The 18,233-nt window shown below is 50.0% G+C and overlaps 2 protein-coding genes across 4 annotated transcripts; both read left to right on the plus strand.

The window, feature by feature from the left end:
• Positions 1–42: 42 nt before the first annotated feature.
• On the plus strand, positions 43–16,385 carry SNRPA (small nuclear ribonucleoprotein polypeptide A). 3 transcript variants are annotated; one of them, XR_012000537.1, is made up of 8 exons: positions 43–348; positions 814–908; positions 5,208–5,380; positions 7,624–7,803; positions 10,173–10,346; positions 10,727–10,815; positions 12,251–12,486; positions 16,259–16,385. XR_012000537.1 is itself a non-coding variant. In XM_026009998.2 (7 exons), exons 2-7 carry the CDS (start codon positions 836–838, stop codon positions 12,408–12,410), a joined length of 849 nt encoding a protein of 282 aa, XP_025865783.1. In that variant the 5' UTR covers positions 43–348; positions 814–835; the 3' UTR covers positions 12,411–12,633. The 3 variants fall into 3 exon arrangements, 1 of the variants encoding a protein (XP_025865783.1); XR_012000538.1 differs by lacking the exon at positions 16,259–16,385 and adding an exon at positions 13,029–13,946; XM_026009998.2 differs by lacking the exon at positions 16,259–16,385 and having other exon boundaries at positions 12,251–12,633.
• Positions 13,943–17,845, plus strand: MIA (MIA SH3 domain containing). Its single transcript, XM_026009991.2, has 4 exons — positions 13,943–16,171; positions 16,259–16,392; positions 17,291–17,401; positions 17,739–17,845. Exons 1-4 carry the CDS (start codon positions 15,946–15,948, stop codon positions 17,760–17,762), a joined length of 495 nt encoding a protein of 164 aa, XP_025865776.1. The 5' UTR covers positions 13,943–15,945; the 3' UTR covers positions 17,763–17,845.
• Positions 17,846–18,233: the final 388 nt, after the last annotated feature.

The raw sequence follows: 18,233 nt of genomic DNA on the forward strand, positions 1-18,233 counted from the left end.
GGGAGAGGAGAGGCTTTGCTTTCAAAGGACTGCCCCCGGAAGAGACTGAAGCGCGAGCGGCTTCCCCATTGGCAGGAAGCGCGTGAGGGGGCACGGCCTTCGCTGATTGGTCCGTAGACCCTCGGTGCAGCGTCGGGCGGGGCTTTCCTGCCGAGGCGGGAACCCAAAAGTCGTTTTGATTGGCAACCTTTGGACCCAGGGGCGAGGCTGGCTCTGATTGGTCAGGCTACTGAGTTTCCGCGCGGGATTGGCCTGCAGAAAGCTAAAGGCGGGACTAAGAGAGGAAGCTTTTGTAGTCGGCTCTCAGAAGCGTAGGAGGCGACGCTTGCGGGAGCTGCGACTCTGTTGGTGAGTAGTCGTCGTGCGCACGCGGCCGTGGACGCCGGGCGGGCGGAGCGCTTGCCGCCTGGGCCTTCTCGTGCCTCGTGTGGGGAAATTCTCTTGCCGCTGCGCGAGGTTAGGGCGCCAGAGCCGTCTCCTGAACTGGCTCATGTATCCGGGTTTTTTCTCCTGGGCCGCCCTTTGAGCTCGTGAGCCAATGGGAGTCTCCGCTTAGGACGCTCCGCCTACTGGGCCCCGTAGAGCATCCTGGGACTCGTAGTAAGCCTCTCGAGATTTCCTTCTGGTAACCACGCGGGGAGCAGAAGCGGTGTCCTGCTTTCGCTTTGTTTCCTAGCTGTACTTCCTTCCCTCCTCTCCGGACTTCCTCCTGGAAGGAAGATCCCCATCCCCGAGCAGCTCGTTAAGCCTGCTTTAGGGCAGAGGATTTGGAGAAACCCGGGGCTGAAGTTAACCTTTTCCCCCTTCTTACAGCTCTACCTCGGCACCTCTCTCCATGGCAGTTCCCGAGACCCGCCCCAACCACACTATTTATATCAACAACCTCAACGAGAAGATCAAGAAGGATGGTGAGTTGGGATAGTTCAGACTCCAGGTTGCCTCGCACGAGCCGGCACCCTCTTCCATCCCTCGAATTAACTTCTCTTCCTTTTCTCCAAACTGTCGAGTTAATCCTGAATTCAGCCTTTGCACACGCTGCTTCCTGTGTCTTTAACGCTCCTCCAGCCCGTCTTCTACTCTGCCCATTAGCCTGGTCGCTTTTGTTCATCCTTCAGGGTTTCAACTCACAGGACTCCTCCAAGAATCCTTCGCCGGCCTCTTTCCCCCCAGGTGCCTTGCCCCTGACTTCCCATAGGCCCTGGATATCTCCCGCTCAAACCCTCAATTGTTTTGGGCTGTTGTGGGGCTGTCTGCACAAGTCTGTGAGCTCCGCGAGGGCAAGCGCCTGGACGGCCTTGTGATCTCAATGATCAGCGCACAGTGCAGGTGTTTCATTTCAAAAAGAAAATGAAATTATAATACGATGGCTAACACTGTCATTAGGCACTGATACATACGACTTTATTACATTGAATTCTCGACAATTTTCAGTAAGGAGCTATTACTCCCTATTTCTCAGGCGGGGGTGATGTGAGTTGCCCAAAAGTCACACAGCAAGGTAAAGTGGTTGAGGCCACCAGCGTGGAAATACTGCTTAAGAACTTGATTCTTAACATTCATTGGACATATTTTTTCTTTTTTTTCTTTCTTTTTTTTTTAATTTTTATTTATTTATGATAGTCACACAGAGAGAGAGAGAGGCAGAGACACAGGCCGAGGGAGAAGCAGGCTCCATGCACCGGGAGCCCGACGTGGGACTCGATCCCGGGTCTCCAGGATCGCGCCCTGGGCCAAAGGCAGGCGCCAAACCGCTGCGCCACCCAGGGATCCCGGACATATTTTTTCGTTTCATTTATCATCGCATTGAATTTCATTTTTTATATTTGAAAGTTGAACAAATCCCTGGTATTTTTGTGCGTGAATGCTTTGTGGATTAAATTAGCTAAATACCTGTCAGATAGTTAAGTTTGGATAAAATTTGTCTTTTATTGTCACTTTAAGAAAATTCTCAGGAGAACCAAAGGAAGGAGTTTGCTGGGATTAACTTTGAGGTTACCAATAAAGTTAACTGTTGAGGAAAATGGACCAAGCTATGTAAATCCCCATGTGCTCTTAGAGTATCATGTGCAGCCAGTACCATGTGGTGCTGGAGAAACACTGGTGACGGACAGTCCAGTGCGGGAGACTGACCTTCCAGACAGTGATTGCCCAGAGTAGCCAGGGCCATGATGGGGGAAGCACAAGCAGAGTGGTCAGGAGGGATTGGGCACCTAGACAGAGGGGTTTGGTCTCTTTCATAGAAAAGGAGACATTTAGGGGCACCTGGGTGGCTTAGGTTGTGTTCCTGGGGTCCTGGGATCGAGTTCCATATCAGGCTTCCCACAGGGAGCCTGCTTCTCCCTCTGCCTATGTCTGCCTCTCCCTCTCTTTTTTTTTTTTTTTTTTTTTTATGTTTGCCTCTCTGTCTCTCATGGATGAATAAATAAAATTTTTACAAAAAAAAAAAAAAAGGAAAAGGAGACATTTCAGAAAGCGTTTCCGGGTAGAGGAAGGAGTATATATATTGTGGTGCAGAAGAAGAATGTTCTGAACCCAGACCTATGTGTCCAGGTGCCTAGGGGCAAAAGAGAGCCTGGGGCATTCTGGAAAATACAAGTAGTTTTGTGTGACTGAGGCTTGTGACACAGGCAGCACCTTCTAGTGAGCAGTGCACTGATGGTTCATGGGATCCTGTGGGCAGGTAGGCCGTTAGACTTTGTCATGAGGCCATCAAGGAGCCAGGTGAGGGACCCTCTGGTATGAGGACAACATCAGGAGGGTGAACTTGAGTGGGCAAGAGGGGAGGAGGGAGAGAGGCCCAGAGTCCAGGGGAATGTCGAGGGCCAAACAGATCATGTGGGTGGAGGAGGGAGAGAAACACCAAAAATGGAATCAGGAGGGCGCCTGACTGGTTCAGGTGGTCAAACATACCTTTCGGCTCAGGTCAGGGTCCCAGAGTCCCAGGATCGAGCCCTTATCAAGACTCCCTGCTCAGTGGAGAGCCTGCTTCTCCCTGTGCCCCTCATCCTGCTCGTGTGCATGTGTACTTTTTTCTCTTTTCTTTTTCTTTTTCTTTCTTTCATTTCTTTCCTTTTCTCTCTCTTTCTTTCTTTTCTTTTCTCTTTTCTCTTTCTTTCTTCTTTCCTTTTCTTTTCTTTTCTTTTCTTTTCTTTTCTTTTCTTTTCTTTTCTTTTCTTTTCTTTTCTTTCCTGTTTTTAAAGATTTTATTTATTCATGAGAGAGAGAGAGAGAAGCAGAGACATAGGCAGAGGGAGAAGCAGGCTCCTCACAGGGAGCCTGATATGGGACTTGATCCCGGGATCCAGGATCACACCCTGAGCCAAAGGCAGACGGTCAACCACTGAGCCACCCAAATATCCCAAGAAATAAAATCTTAATTAAAAAAAAATAAGGCAACAGAATTTTTGGCAAATCTCGCCAAAACACCTTTGGTCTCCTTCTTTACCCCACCATTTTTTTTTTCTTCCCTCACCTAGTCTTTCAGCAAGCGTCTTCAGCTCAGGTGCCGCCTTTTCTTTGAAGAAGATTGGGATTCTTTTCTGTCAGGGGTGGCAGTTTGTTAGTGAGATGTGGTGGTGTAGGGTTCAGATGGACGTGGGTCCTGGTCCCAGTCCCAGCTCTGTTGGTTCTTTTTTTTTTTTTTTTTTTTTTTTTTAGGTTTTATTTATTTATTCATGAGAGACACACAGAGAGAGGCACAGACGTAGGCAGAGGGAGAAGCAGGCTCCAGCAGGGAGCCCAATGTGGGGCTTGATCCGGCGTCTCAGGACTCATGCCCCGAGTGGAAGGCAGATGCTTAACCGCAGAGGCACCCAGGCGTCCCTCTGTTGGTTCTTTGTAAGAAGTACCTTCTCCTGAGCCAGTTACGAATCCTCTGAGAGCCTGTTTGCATGTTAGTAAAATTAAGACCGTTACAGTTGCTGCCTTGTGAAGTCATTGTGAGAATTTAGTGAAGTCTTTTCCATAAGAGACATTTTCCCCACAAAGATTTTATTTACTTCTTGTTGAGAGACAGGCAGATAAGGAAGCAGACTCCTTGCTGAGCAGAGATCCCTAGGTGGGACTTGATCCCAGGACCCCAAAATCATGACCCAAGCTGAAGGCAGATGCTTAAGGACTGAGCCACCCAGGCACCCTGAAATGTCTCCTTTTCTATGAAAGAGACCAAACTTTTCTGTCTACATTTAATGGTATCTTTAGGGTGCCTGGGTGGCTCAGTTGGTTGAGTATCTGCCTTTGGCTCAGGTCAAGATCCCAGTGTCCTGGGATCGAGTCCTGTATTGGGCTCCCTGCTCAGTGAGGAGCCTGCTTCTGTGCCCCCCCCCCCCTTTTCCCTCGTGAGTAAATATCTTTTTTTTTTTTTTTTTAAGTATCTTTAGTCGTGCAAGTGTGTTTGGAGAAACGTGGGTGCTAGAGTCTGTGCTGAGCCTGGGAATACTGCAGTAAATTGGAGAGGCTTGTAGTTGAGGATAGCTAAATAAGTCAGCAACTCTGGAGTTTGGAGGTGGGAAATACCGTGAAGGAAAAAGAATGGGGTTGAGGAGTGGGAAGAGTGATGATGGGAGACCTTTATTTAGAGAGGGTGATCAGGGCAGGCCCCTGAAGCGGGCACACTTTGCTGAGACCCCGTGACTAGAAGGAGGCAGCCGGGTCCACATCTGGAGGAAGGTCCTTCTGGTGGAGGCAGCAGCCAGGGCAAAGGTCCTGAGGCAGCCTCTGTGTACTGGCCTGAGAAAGGGCTATGAGGCCACTGTGACTGGAGACAGGGGAGTGGGGTTACCTAACACTTTCTGGGGTGGAGTGTGGGGAGACCGGGTTGGAGAAGCTGGCCGGGGCCACACCACACAGGCCTGGGTCAAGGTGCTGGTGACAAGGAAAAGCATACTCGTTTATTGAGTATTTGCCATGTGCCATTGTTCAGTATGCGTCCTGTTCTTCATCCGGCAGCCCTGGGGGGTGGGTATGGGGGTGGGCAGGTACCTGTGCCTTCTGTGCTTAGGAGGAGTGCGCATAGCCTGGACCACCCCAGTGGTGCTCAGCTGCCACTGGTATTGCCGGCTCTTGAGGGATTCCTGACCTGTAGCCGTTGTGTCAGGTGGCCGATGGTTTCCCTGGGCATCACTTGGCTCCAGAAAAGAAGCTCCAACCCTAGGAGCAGGTACCAAGAGCTCTAGTCACCCATGGGCCTTCCCTTCCTCCCCCTGCAGAGCTGAAGAAGTCCCTCTACGCCATCTTCTCCCAGTTTGGCCAGATCCTGGATATCCTGGTATCTCGAAGCTTGAAGATGAGGGGCCAGGCCTTTGTCATCTTCAAGGAGGTCAGCAGCGCCACCAATGCCCTGCGCTCCATGCAGGGTTTCCCCTTCTACGACAAGCCCATGGTGAGCACTGTGGGTGTGGAGGGTGTGCGCTGCAGAGCGCTGGGCGGGCTAGCTGGGTCCGGACCTGTCACCCCTAGTGCAGTCCCCTGAAGTCGCAAGGCTTTCTTTGTCCCTTTATCAGCATCCACTGTTCTTTGTACTGGAGGCGGGGGATGAGGGATACAGTGACTGAGGGACTCCCCCGCAGCCCTGCTCTTTCAGACCCCAGATGGTGATGAGGGATCAGGGCCAGTATAGGGGAAATGCACAGAGTTCGGGGAGCTTAGGGGAGACACCTCACCCAGTCTAGGGGTTCGAGGAAGGCTCTCTGGATGTGAGGTTCAAGGGAGGAGTAGCTGGGGGAGGCAAGGGAGAAAGTGTTAGGTAACTGAGAGCATTTGTCTTGGAGGAAGTGATTCAAGACTGTTTGGCTGGAGTGAAGGGTGGGGGTGGGTTGGGGTGCTGGGGAGCCATGGGAGGGTTTAGGGAGATGCCTCTAGCCATTGGGGAGAGTGGATTAGAGCGGGTAGTTTAGAGGAGGCTGGGTCGGGCTCTCAGATGTGAGGGCTTGTGCCAGGCCTGGGGCGGGGAATGGGTAGAAACGGTGGGTTGCAGGGGTTCAAGAGGCCAAGTGGACAGCTGAGGGGGCTGTGTTCTGGGAGGTGAGGAGTGGCTTAAAGTGCCTGCCCTGAACTAGCATTCCTGCCGGATCACTGGCAGCTGTCTTTGGTTCTTGGGGTCTTTTCCCTCATCCCCCTGTCAGCTGACTTTCCCCTGATTGGAATATTCTTCCTGAACCAACTCTTTGGGGGAGGGAACAGCAAATGCTGGTGTGTTCAGGTCCCAGGCGGGTGACTTGCTGTCGGAGACAGTGGACCTGGGGTCCGTGGGGTGCCCTGGGACCCTCCGTGTGGCGGGGGAACTCATCTGCCTGCTGTCACCTCTAGATGGTGTGAGCCCAGACTTGCCACATCTCCCATTGCTTTTCTGGAGCAGCAGGAATTAGGTTTTGAATTGAAGCATAAAGACCATGATCTTACTGTGTTGATCTTCCCTCCCCTCTACTCCCCAAATCACTGCTCAGACCATTTCAGACACTCAAGCATGAGTGAGTTCTATCAGGGACAGTGGGGACCTTGCCCTGGAGACATCTACCACTGCCTGTTTTCCCCTCCTCCCCTGTGGCTTCCCGGTCTCTGCTTGGACCCTTGCTCCCCGTGGGCTATTCTCCACACACAGCCCCAGGGCTGCTTCTGGCACACCAGTGAAATCTCACTCTGCGTAAGATACTCCATGGGTCCCAGCTATCTCAGGAAAAAAACCCAAGTTGGACCACTGTGTCCAGAGTACCACCCCACCCTGCTCTCTGTGATCTTGTCTCCCTCCTCATCCCCATTGATCTTGAACACACACTGCACACCTTAGGTCTACTGTTCCCTTTACTGGAATGCTTTTCTCTTAACAGGCCTTCCTCCCTCTGTCTCTATGCCAGTGTCACTTCACTGAGGCCTGCCTTAGCCACACTCTGAAATGTTCAATTCTGGGGTTTTGTTTTATTTTTTTTATTTTAAGATTTTATTTGTTTGATAGTGAGCAAGCGAGAGAACATGAGCAGGGGGAGGAGCAGAGAGAGGGAGAAGCCGTCTCCCCATTGAGCAGGGAGCCCAACGCAGGACTCGATCCTGGGACTCTGGGATCATGAGCTGAGCCGAAGGCAGACACTGAGCCACCCAGGCGCCTCTGAAATTTTCCATCTCCTTTTCCAGTTTAGTTTTTAATTTTTTTCATCATATCTTTCTCACCAAGGAGATCATGAGGGCAGGGACCTTTGACACACTCGTTGCTGTACACTCTACGGAGAGTATAGGTTCTCCGTAGACCACTGAGAATCAGCTTTCGCCTGGGAATATAAACTCCTGTGTGACTAGAACCCCCCCTGCATAGTGTTCCTCTCCTAGCCTTGTTTCCTCAGGCATCTGCCTTTGGCCTGATGCTTAGGACTGTCTCATCTGCCCTTCAAAATCCCAACATCTCACTGACTGAATGCCTAGTTTGTGCCAGCTACTGTTCAGAGCACTTAAGCTTATTTAGTTCTTACAGTCCTCCTTTGCAGTGGAAAATCTCAGTTACCATTTTACAGATGAGGATATTGAGGCCAAGTGATTTCCATAACATTGTTCACTGAGCTTCTGGTAAGATCTGCTTTTGTACCCAGGTGATTGGGCCTTGATACACTCCTTAACCTTCTGCTCTTTGTTTGGCAGCGCATTCAGTATGCCAAGACTGACTCGGATATTATTGCCAAGATGAAGGGTACCTTCGTGGAGCGGGACCGCAAGCGGGAGAAGAGGAAGCCCAAAAGCCAGGAGACCCCAGCAGCCAAGAAGGCTGTGCAGGGTGGGGCCGCCGCCCCTGTGGTGGGGGCTGTCCAGGGCCCTGTCCCGGTAAGCCAGGGCCGAGAGACTCTGCCCTCTCTCCCATCAGGCCTTCCTCAGCTGTGTGGCCTGGCGTGTGGGCATGGTGGGGGGTGGAGGTTGTCTCCCCAGGGGTTTGGGCACTCTCCCCTTCCATTTTCTGATGGAAATTATGCACCTCACTGTGAGGGATTACGCACCTGCGTGATGGAGTCTACATTTGGAAATACCTCTGTGGTTGCCTGTTTTTCAGATCTTTCTTTCTGTCTCTCTGTTCCTTAGTTTTTTTCTCCCCTTGACTTTGATCTTATTGTCTGTGCTTTTTAAGTTAATGTCTATGCAGAAAACCCAGAAGAAGCCATGAATCAACTTTTTGGGATTAATTAGTGAATTTAATTTAGCAGGGTCATCAGAGAGAAGGTCAGTGTGGAAGAAGTCAGTTTTATTTCTGTGTGCTAGCAGCAAACAAGTAGCCTCCAAATTTAAAAATGGCTCAGGAGTAAATCCCATGAAGGGTAAGCAAAATATACTCACTGAACGTACAGAGCATCTCTTGAGAGAAATGGGAGGTGAATTCAGCAAATGGATGGGAGACTCAAAACTTATTAGGAGGGGAAAAATTAAAGAGGAAGACAAACCATGAGAGACTCCTAACTTTGGAAAATAAAGGGTTCCAGGAGAGGAGGTGGAGGGGATGGGGTGACTGGGTGATGGGCTTTAAGGAAGGAACATGATAAGATCAGCACTGGGTGTTATACTATATGTTGGCAAATTGAATTTTATTTATTTATTCATGAGAGACACAGAGGTAGACACAGGCAGAGGGAGAGCTGCAGGACTCCATCCCCAGACGCTGGGATCACGACCTGAACCAAAGGCAGATGCTCAACCGCTGAGCCACCCAGGTGTCCCTGAATTTAAATTTTTAAAAAATATTTATCTATTTATTTATTCGTGATAAACACACACAGAGAGAGAGGCAGAGGGAGAAGCAGGCTCCATGCAGGGAGCACGATGTGGGACTTGATCCTGGGACTCCAGGATCACGCCCTGGGCCTAAGGCAGGTGCCCAACCACCCAGGGATCCCCCCTGAATTTAAATTTTAAAACAAACTTGTTAGGATGTCAGTCCTCCAAACTGGCCTAACCCTCAGCACAATTCCAGTCAAAATGCCGACAGGAATTCTGGGCACGCTGGCAGTCTTTCCACAGGTATGTAGAAAGGCAGGGAGAATGAAGCAGGGAGGCTGCTGTAGTCATCAAGATGGTGAGATGTTGGCCTGAGGGGAAGAAGAGGGACCAGGTGGCAGAAGAGAGTCCAAAAGTCAGTCCGGTCCACACAGGCCTGGTTTGTCAGCCAGTGAAGGCACCATTGCGTTCCCGTGGTGAAAGGACTTTATCTTGCTAATAAATGGTGCTGGACGAATCAGATGTCTTTAAGGCAAAGTGTTAGTCCTACCTCAACCATATAAGTTAGTTTGAGATGAATAGTAGACCTCATTGTGGCCGTTGAAACAATAAAGATTCTAGAAGGAAACAGGAAAATCTCTTCATGAACTTTGTGAGGGCATGAGAAGTAGAAACATCCTGTTTTGTAAAACAGAATCGAGAAAGCACGAAGTACTTAAGATAGATGAATTGCCTCTACTCATTTCTGAGTCCCCATAGTAGCTCTGCTGACCGGATCACACCGTACTTGTCCTTTCACTGATACCAGTTCTCACTCTTTGGTGTCAGCAGTGATGTCAGGGTTTCCCTCTGTCTAATTTCCCTCTTCTTCCCCACTCTCCTCTGCTGCACCCAGCTGTATGTGCACCTTTGAGTCCTTAGCGGTGGCTCCAGCTCCAATGGCCCTGTCTCCCTTGCGTGCATGACCTTGTGCCCTTTGGCTGGCTCCCACCTCCCTGCCACCCCTCCATTGCTTTCTCCATCTGTCCTGACTGTCCGTGTCCATCTCTGCCGTCCACTGTCTGCTCCTTTTTTCTCTGTAGGTCTCTTCCCCCCCACCCCCAAGTGTATTTTTGGAAGTAAAACTCCAGCATGCTCATTGTAGTGTTTATTTTCGCTCTTTTTGTTGACTGTTGTTAGCATTTGATTTTTTCCAGTGTTGTTTTCTTTCTTCTATGTCGATAGAGCTGGACCACACTGATTAGTTTTTCTTTGTTAGAAAAATTTTTAAGTTTCTGGTTTGATGTCTCCCTCGAGCCTGAGTTGGGTCTGTTTTGCTCCATCCATTTTCTTTTGGATGACCTCTGTCTCCATGGGTGCCTTTTTTTCCACCTTGCAAGTCTGAATCTCTCCCTGGGTCTTCTGACACACTGTTCTCTCTGCTGACACCAGACTCGATCCCTCTTGTCTGCTGGGTGCCCCACTCAACCCTGTCCTCCCTCTCTCTGCAGGGTATGCCCCCAATGACTCAAGCCCCCCGCATCATGCATCACATGCCAGGCCAGCCTCCCTACATGCCGCCTCCTGGCATGATCCCGCCTCCAGGCCTGGCACCTGGACAAATCCCGCCAGGGGCCATGCCCCCACAGCAGCTTATGCCGGGGCAGATGCCACCAGCCCAGCCTGTAAGTACCTACTGCTCCTGGGGTCTCCTATGAACAATCAGAACATGGGAATAAAAAGGGACGGGTAGGGGTGCTGTTTTAGAGCCAGAGAGGGATTATATGTATGTCGGAGGAGCTTCAAGAGGTCGGGGTGAGGCTGGAGCAGTGACCAGAGCCCAGCTTGATTCAGTAAACTTCTGTGCAGAATCTGATGAAAACACTGATGAAAACAGCAGTGTTCTCTATGGCTTTTAGTCTGGTGGGTGCAAGGTGGTATAGACAGGCAACATCAGGCATGTCAGGTGAAGGGACCAGGAGGAACTTAAGAGGGGACAGGGGTAGAAAATAGGAAGGCAGTAGGTTCTCCCACTAGACTCACAGGCTCTGTCACTTCCTTGCAGCTTTCAGAAAATCCACCAAATCACATCTTATTCCTCACCAACCTGCCTGAGGAGACCAATGAGCTCATGCTGTCCATGCTTTTCAACCAGTAAGTGGGGCCCGTAGCTGGGCAGGGTCCAGAGGGTGATGGCCCAGGAGTCAGCACCGTGGAGACAGGCCTTGGAGTTCTGCTGGTGGAGTCTTGAGCCTGCTTAGGATTTGCAGGCAGAACAGTGATTTGGAGGCATAAAGGGTGGAGGCTGAGGCCCACAGCCTGAGGAGGCGTGGCAGTGGCAAGCCTCAGACATAGCGTGGCCAAGGGAGCATTGGACCTTCCTTGACCTCGTGGGGGGTGCAGGGGTCCCTGGGCCTCTTCTTTCCAGCCTCTAAATCAGAAAAATGCCAGGTGTGTATAAAATAACAGTGCAGTGGCATCGAGCACTGGCTAGACTGGTCGGAATTGGCACGCTTAAACTGCACAGTGGGAGGTTAGGGATGTTGGCAACTCCAGGTGCTGGTGACGGGGTGTACACCACTATGGCTATTGCACAGGGTAACACATTGACTGTTCAGTGAAGGAAGGGTTGTGTGCTCACCTGGTGGCTCTGCTTTCTGGTCTTCTAAAGTTTTTTTTTTTTTTTTTTAAGATTTTATTTACTTATTTATTTGATAGCCAGAGAAGGCTAGAGAGCACAAGTCGGGGGAATGGCAGAGAGTGAGGGAGAGGAAGAAACAGACTCCCCACTGAGCAAGGAGCCTAATGCAGGACTGGATCCCAGGACCCTGGGATCATGACCTGAGGCGAAGGCAGATGCTTAACCGGCTGAGCTGCCCAGGCACCCCTACTAAAGCCATTGTTAACAGAAGTCCCAAGGGGGTGTGGATGGGCATGATTCCTCTGGGTGGTAGGGAGTTGGAGGCAGCCCCAGGGGAAGAAGCCAGAGGTCAGAAGGGCTGCTCACTGTGGCCTGCTCTGTGGCAGTTGAGGAACAGTGCAGTGCCGATGGTTTTCTGTAACAGTGCTGGGAGGGAATTTTGAGAAACTCCGTAAGAGGGAAAATACAGTATCACACGCATATCTTTCTGTGAAACAATACAGACTCCGTAAGAATAGGTGCAGAAGAAAGTGTACCCAGCAAACATGAGGATGGTTGCCTTATGGGGAAGGAAGTTGGGGAAGGGTGGGGGGGATGAGAGAAACAGCAGATCATAAAAAGTCAGGGTAGTGTTTATTTCTGGAACCCAGTGGTGGGTATGATCAGGAGGGATATGGGGGCAGTGTCCTATTCCTTGATCTAACTTAAGGCTGCATAGGTGTTCACGTTAAAATATTTCCTTAAATGACATGTTTACATCGTGTGTACTCGTTTGTGTCCGGGCTCTTCAGCTTAGGACTGTATACACTTGGGTCTGGATGATCCTCTCTTACTATGCATTGTAGCGGATGTTTAGCAGCATCCCTGGTGGCTTCTACACTTCAGATGCCAGAACATTTGGGGGAGATGCCAAGTCTGGATCCCTGAGGTCTCTTCCCTTCTCCCCAGGTTCCCTGGCTTCAAGGAGGTACGACTGGTCCCTGGGCGGCACGACATTGCCTTTGTGGAGTTTGACAATGAGGTACAGGCAGGGGCCGCTCGCGACGCACTGCAGGGCTTCAAGATCACCCAGAACAATGCCATGAAGATCTCTTTTGCCAAGAAGTAGCACCTTTTCCCCCCTGCCTGCCCCTGCCCCCTGCTCTGGGGCCACCCCTTCCCCCCCTTGGCTCAGCCCCCTGAAGGTAAGTCCCCCTCAGGGGCCTTCTCAGAGCCGTGTGTGAGTGAGTGGTCGCCACACAGCATTGTACCCAGAGTCTGTCCCCAGACATTGCACCTGGCGCTGTTAGGCCGGAATTAAAGTGGTTTTTTTGAGGTTTGGTTTTTCACAACCATTTGTCGTTTTTATTTATTTATTTATTTTTTGTCTTCTCTGCTGCGTTTTCTTGCATATCAGAACATTCTGGGTATTTGGACCTGTTAGCGTGTTGGGCTTTGCAATCTTGGGGAAACACAGAATAGTGTAGTAACTTTCTCTAAGACTCAGGAATCTTTATTTAATCCTTTGGAAAAATTTCTCTTTTGTCTCAATCAGCATTCAGAGCAGGAAATTAAAACCCATGCTGCCATCTAATCTTGGACAGGTTTTGTACTAAATAAGGATGCCACCTTAAAGGGCACGCCATTCACTTTGTAGATTCATGTTTTTTTTTTTTTTCAAACATAATGGAATGTTAAAGAGGTTTTTTGTCTTTTTTGAATCTTCACAAAAATTGTTCCGTCCTAGCAACAGTCCCCAGAATCCATGCTAGATACTTCAGGAAGAAAAGAAAGGGAACTGAGTGCTCAGGAACTCATTGGAAGAAGAGAAGGAGTGGTAGCCTGGGCTTGAGACACTTGAGTTGAAGTTTGCAATCTCTGATTGAGCTGTAGTCTGGACTAGAGGAAGGTGCCACGGCTGCTGATGGAAGTGCCCCATCCCACATGGAGACCTGCTGACCAGGCACAATGTGTGTAGCCACTTCAAACACTGCTAATCTTCCCTTCTGGCCACCTGCTACTCAGCCAGGAGCCTCGGGCAGGTGGCTGAACCACGTTCCTTCCCCTCCAGTGCTCTGGCTGCAGGGGAGTCTAGGAAATGGAGTTCTGGTTGGACAGTCATGAAATAACAGCTGAAACTATGGATAAGAAGGGAGATGGAAGGAGGAACCTTCTTCAGTCTCATACACATCTGATCTGGAACAAAATTTTTTTAAAAGATTTTATTTATTTGAGAGAGAAGGGAGCAGACTCCCCACTGAGCAGGGAGTCTGATTTGGAACTTGATCCCAGGACCCTGAGATCATGACCTGAGCTGAAATTAGATGCTTAACCAATTGGGCCCCCCTGGAAATTTTATTAGTTAACTTCAAAAACATGTATATATTGCTTAAGATCTTTCTCAGGACTTGAACATGATACCCCTGAGATCATTTGCCAGAAGTAGAATATAGAAAACAAAAAAATAAATACAAGAAGACAAAAGTGTTGGGAGGCCTGGGTGGCTCAGTGGTTGAGTGTCTACCTTCGACCCAGGGTGTGACCCTGGAGCCCCAGGATCGAGTCCCACATCGGACTCCCCACAGGGAGCCTGCTTCTCCCTCTGCCTGTGTCTCAGCCTGCCTCTCTGTCTCATGAATAAATAAAATCTTCAAAAAAATAAAAAGACAAGAGTGTTGAGTAGTGTCTATCTTTTGTGAAGGCTCTAAGCTAAGCCTACTCTGGCTCTGCTCTTTTCTATTAAAAAGGAACATCAGTGTTTGCAATGATAAACACTTATGGCACCAAATACAGTCTTCCTTCTTGTAGGATCTGAAAGACTGAAAGATTGTTATCTTCACTAAGAGGCAAGTATTATTGCAGATGGCAAATGGAAACATCTCACCCACCACACCAGGTTCTGTGGTCAGTGGGTCCTGGTTTTTATTGTCTGCCTGGTGGACCTCCTATGTTCTCTATGAGCAATTGACATGCCCACTCCGAGCTACATTTTATTCCTGTGTAGGGAAAGAATTCCTGTTACGTTTGGGTGTTTTTTAAAGAATTTATTTGAGAGAGTGAGCACACGGAGGGAAGGGGCAAAGGGAGAAGCAGACCTCCACTAGGCAGGAAGCCTGATGTGGGGCTTGATCCCAGGACCCCTGGGATCATGACCTGAGCCAAAGGCAGATGCTTAACTGACAGCCACCTGGGTGCCCCAGAATTCCGGTATATTCATACTGTGGTACCATTGGTGTAGGTCACTATCCCCAACGGCACTCAGTAAGCCTATATATTCAGCAAATACTTGCCAAGTACCCATTATGCTAAATACTGTTCTTTGCATAGAACACACAGTGGTGAATAAAGTTCATTGCAAATACCATGTTCTGATACAACTGAGGTGGCCCAGCTGGGGAATGGTCCCGGTGATCAAGGAAAGCCAATCATTGGTGACTTGAGCAGAACTGACTTGAGCATCTCCCAGCCATGATGGTGCTGGGTAATTGGGTGCGTAGAGATGGCTGAGGTCCAGGCTTTGCCCTGATGAATTCTTTCCCAATCCCCAAGCCCATGTGTGCCTGATCCACTTCCCCTGCACAAAAGTTTGGACTTGAGGCCAGAGGTGAGTATGTCCTACGACGGAGATGGCTGCGCAGGTGAATGATCTTGGCACGTGGAGCTATAGGAAACACAGTTTTATTTTTAAGGTTTTATTTATTCATGAGAGACAGAGGAGCAGAGACATGGGGCAACCCCAAGCATATATAGGCAGAGGGAGTAGCAGGCCCCATGCAGGGAGCCTGATGTGGGACTCGATCCCAGGACCCCAGGATCATGCCCTGTGCCAAAGGCAGGTGCTCAACTGCTGAGCCATGCAGGCATCCCAGGAAACGCAGTTTTAGAGTTTGAGACTTGAGTTCCACGTCCCTCCCCCCACCACCACTTTATCCTGAACTGCAGCTGCCAACTCCATGCTCAGTGAGTGACAGGTGTGGGCCTGGAGCCAAATCTGGCCCCTTTGCTTCCTGGCTCTAGACTTCAAGTTTCTGAAGGCTCTCCCCTGCCATTTCTATGTCCAGTGGGGTTATAACAGCCCCCTTAAGATGATGCAGTCCATTTGAAATTATGTGCCGAGTGCTCTTTAAATAACTTGGCTTTCATTTCATTGTCCCTATTTTACAGAGGAGAAAGGCGAGGCTCTCAGAAGAGAAATAGCTTAGCCCAGGTCACCCAGTCAGGAAGTGGCTTGTGAAGATAAATAGTGATTATGGTAGGGCCTTACTAGCCTTAAGACCCAGCATATAATACTTGGTCCTTGAGAGTGGGGGCTGTTCCTGGCGACCAAAAGGCCGCCTTGTTCTGTCCTTGAACACAGGAAATTCCAAGATAGTTTTCTGTACTAGCTGCCTGTTTCTGTTCTTGGAGGGGCCCAGGTACCCAAACAGCCTAGAATTGACAAAGATGGAATTGAATATCTCAACCTGCCTATCTGGGCCTCTGATGGTTGAGGTGGGGCAGGAGGTAGGGGTTGCTGTCACTTGGAGCGGCCTGGGCTGCTTTGGACCTATTTGGACATTTTCTTGGGCAGGCTGCCCTCACCCTGTCTTTGAAATGGTTCTGGCTGGGCAGCAGCCTCTAGGTATTGTGGGTGAAATTTGGGACCGGTTAAGGGTGGAGACAGGATGGAGAACACAGGTTTCCTTGTGTTGCTGGAGAGAGGGAGGGCAGAAGGAAATTGGAGACCCCATTTCCCCCTCAGTCACTCCCTTGCTCAGTCCATGATGGCTGGGTCGCCAGTGTTCCTCGGTATCATTGTTTTGCTGTCTGCCTTCCTAGCGCCTAGTGTCGGGGGCCGTGCCATGCCCAAGCTGGCTGACCGCAAGCTGTGTGCTGATGAGGAATGCAGCTGTAAGACTTGGGGGCTGGGGGGCCTTGGGAGCTTGGGTTGCCAGCCTGTGTGGAGGGTGCTGTCATTCCCTTCTATTCCTTCCCCAGACCCCATCTCCATGGCTGTGGCCCTTCAGGACTACGTGGCCCCCGACTGCCGTTTCCTGACCATACACAGGGGCCAAGTTGTGTATGTCTTCTCCAAGCTGAAGGGCCGAGGGCGGCTCTTCTGGGGAGGCAGTGTGAGTCTTGGGAGAACAGAAAAAGAAAGGATATGGGGCTAGGGTGGGAGTGCATCCTAGTTTTCCACCCAAAGGGAAAGTTTGAGGGTGTAGACTGAAATAGTTTGGCCGGGGGAGAGGGTATTGTACTCTTTTTTGTTTATTCATGAGAGACATAAGCAGAGGGAGAAGCAGGGTCCCCATGGGGAGCCTGATGCCCAGGACCCCAGGATCATGACCCAAGCCAAAGGTAGTCTCTCAATTACTGCAAGCCATCAAAAAATAATAAGCAAATTCGTGCTCCTTTGAGAATTTTTTTTTTTAAAGACTTTACTTTTTGGGATCCCTGGGTGGCTCAGCAGTTTAGCACCTGCCTTCATTCGGCCCGGGGTCCCACCTGATGTGGGACCCAGGATCAAGTCTCACATCAGGTTGCCTGCATGGAGCCTACTTCTCCCTCTGCCTGTGTCTCTGCCTCTCTCTCTCTCTCTCTCTCTCTCTCTCTCTCTCTCTCTCTCTGTGCCTCTCATAAATAACTTTAAAAAAATAAGGATTTTAGTCTTTTCATGAGAGACATGGGGAGAGAGAGGCAAAGACAGAGGTGGAGGGAAAAGCAGGTTCCCTGTGGGAAGCCTGATGTGGGACTCAATCCCAGGACCCCAGGATCATGACCTGCACCAAAGGCAGATGCTCAACCACTGAGCCACCCAGGGGCCCCTCCTTTGAGAATTAATACCCATTGAGTGGGTGGCTACTTGAGGTGGTCAGGCAGGGCCTCCACACAGTGACTGTAAGAGAGCTGAGTGACAAGCATGGAGCCAGTCCTCTAGAAATCAGGAAGAGGAAAAGTGCTATGGTCTTCAGCAGGAACAAGTTTGCCATCCTCCCAGAACCCTGGCTTTGAATTCTTCCTCTCCAGGTTCAGGGAGATTACTATGGAGATCTAGCTGCTCGCCTGGGCTATTTCCCCAGTAGTGTTGTACGTGAGGACCAGACCCTGAAACCTGGCAAAATCGACGTGAAGACAGATGTGAGTGACTTGGGGGGCTGGCAGGGATCCGGAGGGAGGACCCTGAGGTTGTGATGATGGGCAAAGATGCTCCTGCCCTTGGCTCCCTGGCAGTGTAGCTGTGTGCACTGGGACAAATTCCCTGCCTCGGTTTTCTTATCTGTAAAATGGGGGAGTGATTTTTTTTTTTTTTTTGAAGTCCCTGTTAGATTGAGAGGTGCAAAGATTGGAGGACTCTGGACTAATTTGCATAGCACATGTTTGGCCAAACCTGGCCCCTGCCACAACAAAAACCACTAGATCCTTTGTGGTGTGACCGCTGGTTTTCTCCCCACTGTTTACCCTTTCTCTTTTTCAGAAATGGGATTTCTACTGCCAGTGAGCTCAACCTACCACTGTTCCTGCTGTGGGTTTTTTTTTTTTTTCCCTTCTGGCTTTATACAAATATATCAGCCAAGTGCAAAATGCAGGTCTCCGTGGTCTTTCTTTGGGGGGCGGGGGGGGGGGCGGTGTAACAAAGGAAATGTTTCCCCAGGTTCATGAATTTAGCCAGTCAACTCATTGACTCTCGTGACGTCAGTGGTTGCTAGGCAGACTTCCACTAAATGCTCTCTGCTCCGAGCTGGGTACCAGAGGTGGGCTAAACTTAGATACACAAGCAAATGAGAAGGCGGAATAACCTGAACAGACCGGTTGCGGGTTTTTTAGTGTCCTCTCTAGACCGAGGGGAGGGAGTTGAACTGTTGGGAAGGAGCCAATAAGGCCACGAGGAAGACCTAAATCACAGAATAACAGAATAAGAGGTTTTCGTGGAAGACCATCTGCAAATGGAAGGGGGAGGTTAGCCAGCGCG

The sequence above is a fragment of the Vulpes vulpes genome, chromosome 1 (assembly GCF_048418805.1).
Source record: "Vulpes vulpes isolate BD-2025 chromosome 1, VulVul3, whole genome shotgun sequence".
NCBI classification, from domain to species: Eukaryota; Metazoa; Chordata; class Mammalia; order Carnivora; family Canidae; genus Vulpes; species Vulpes vulpes.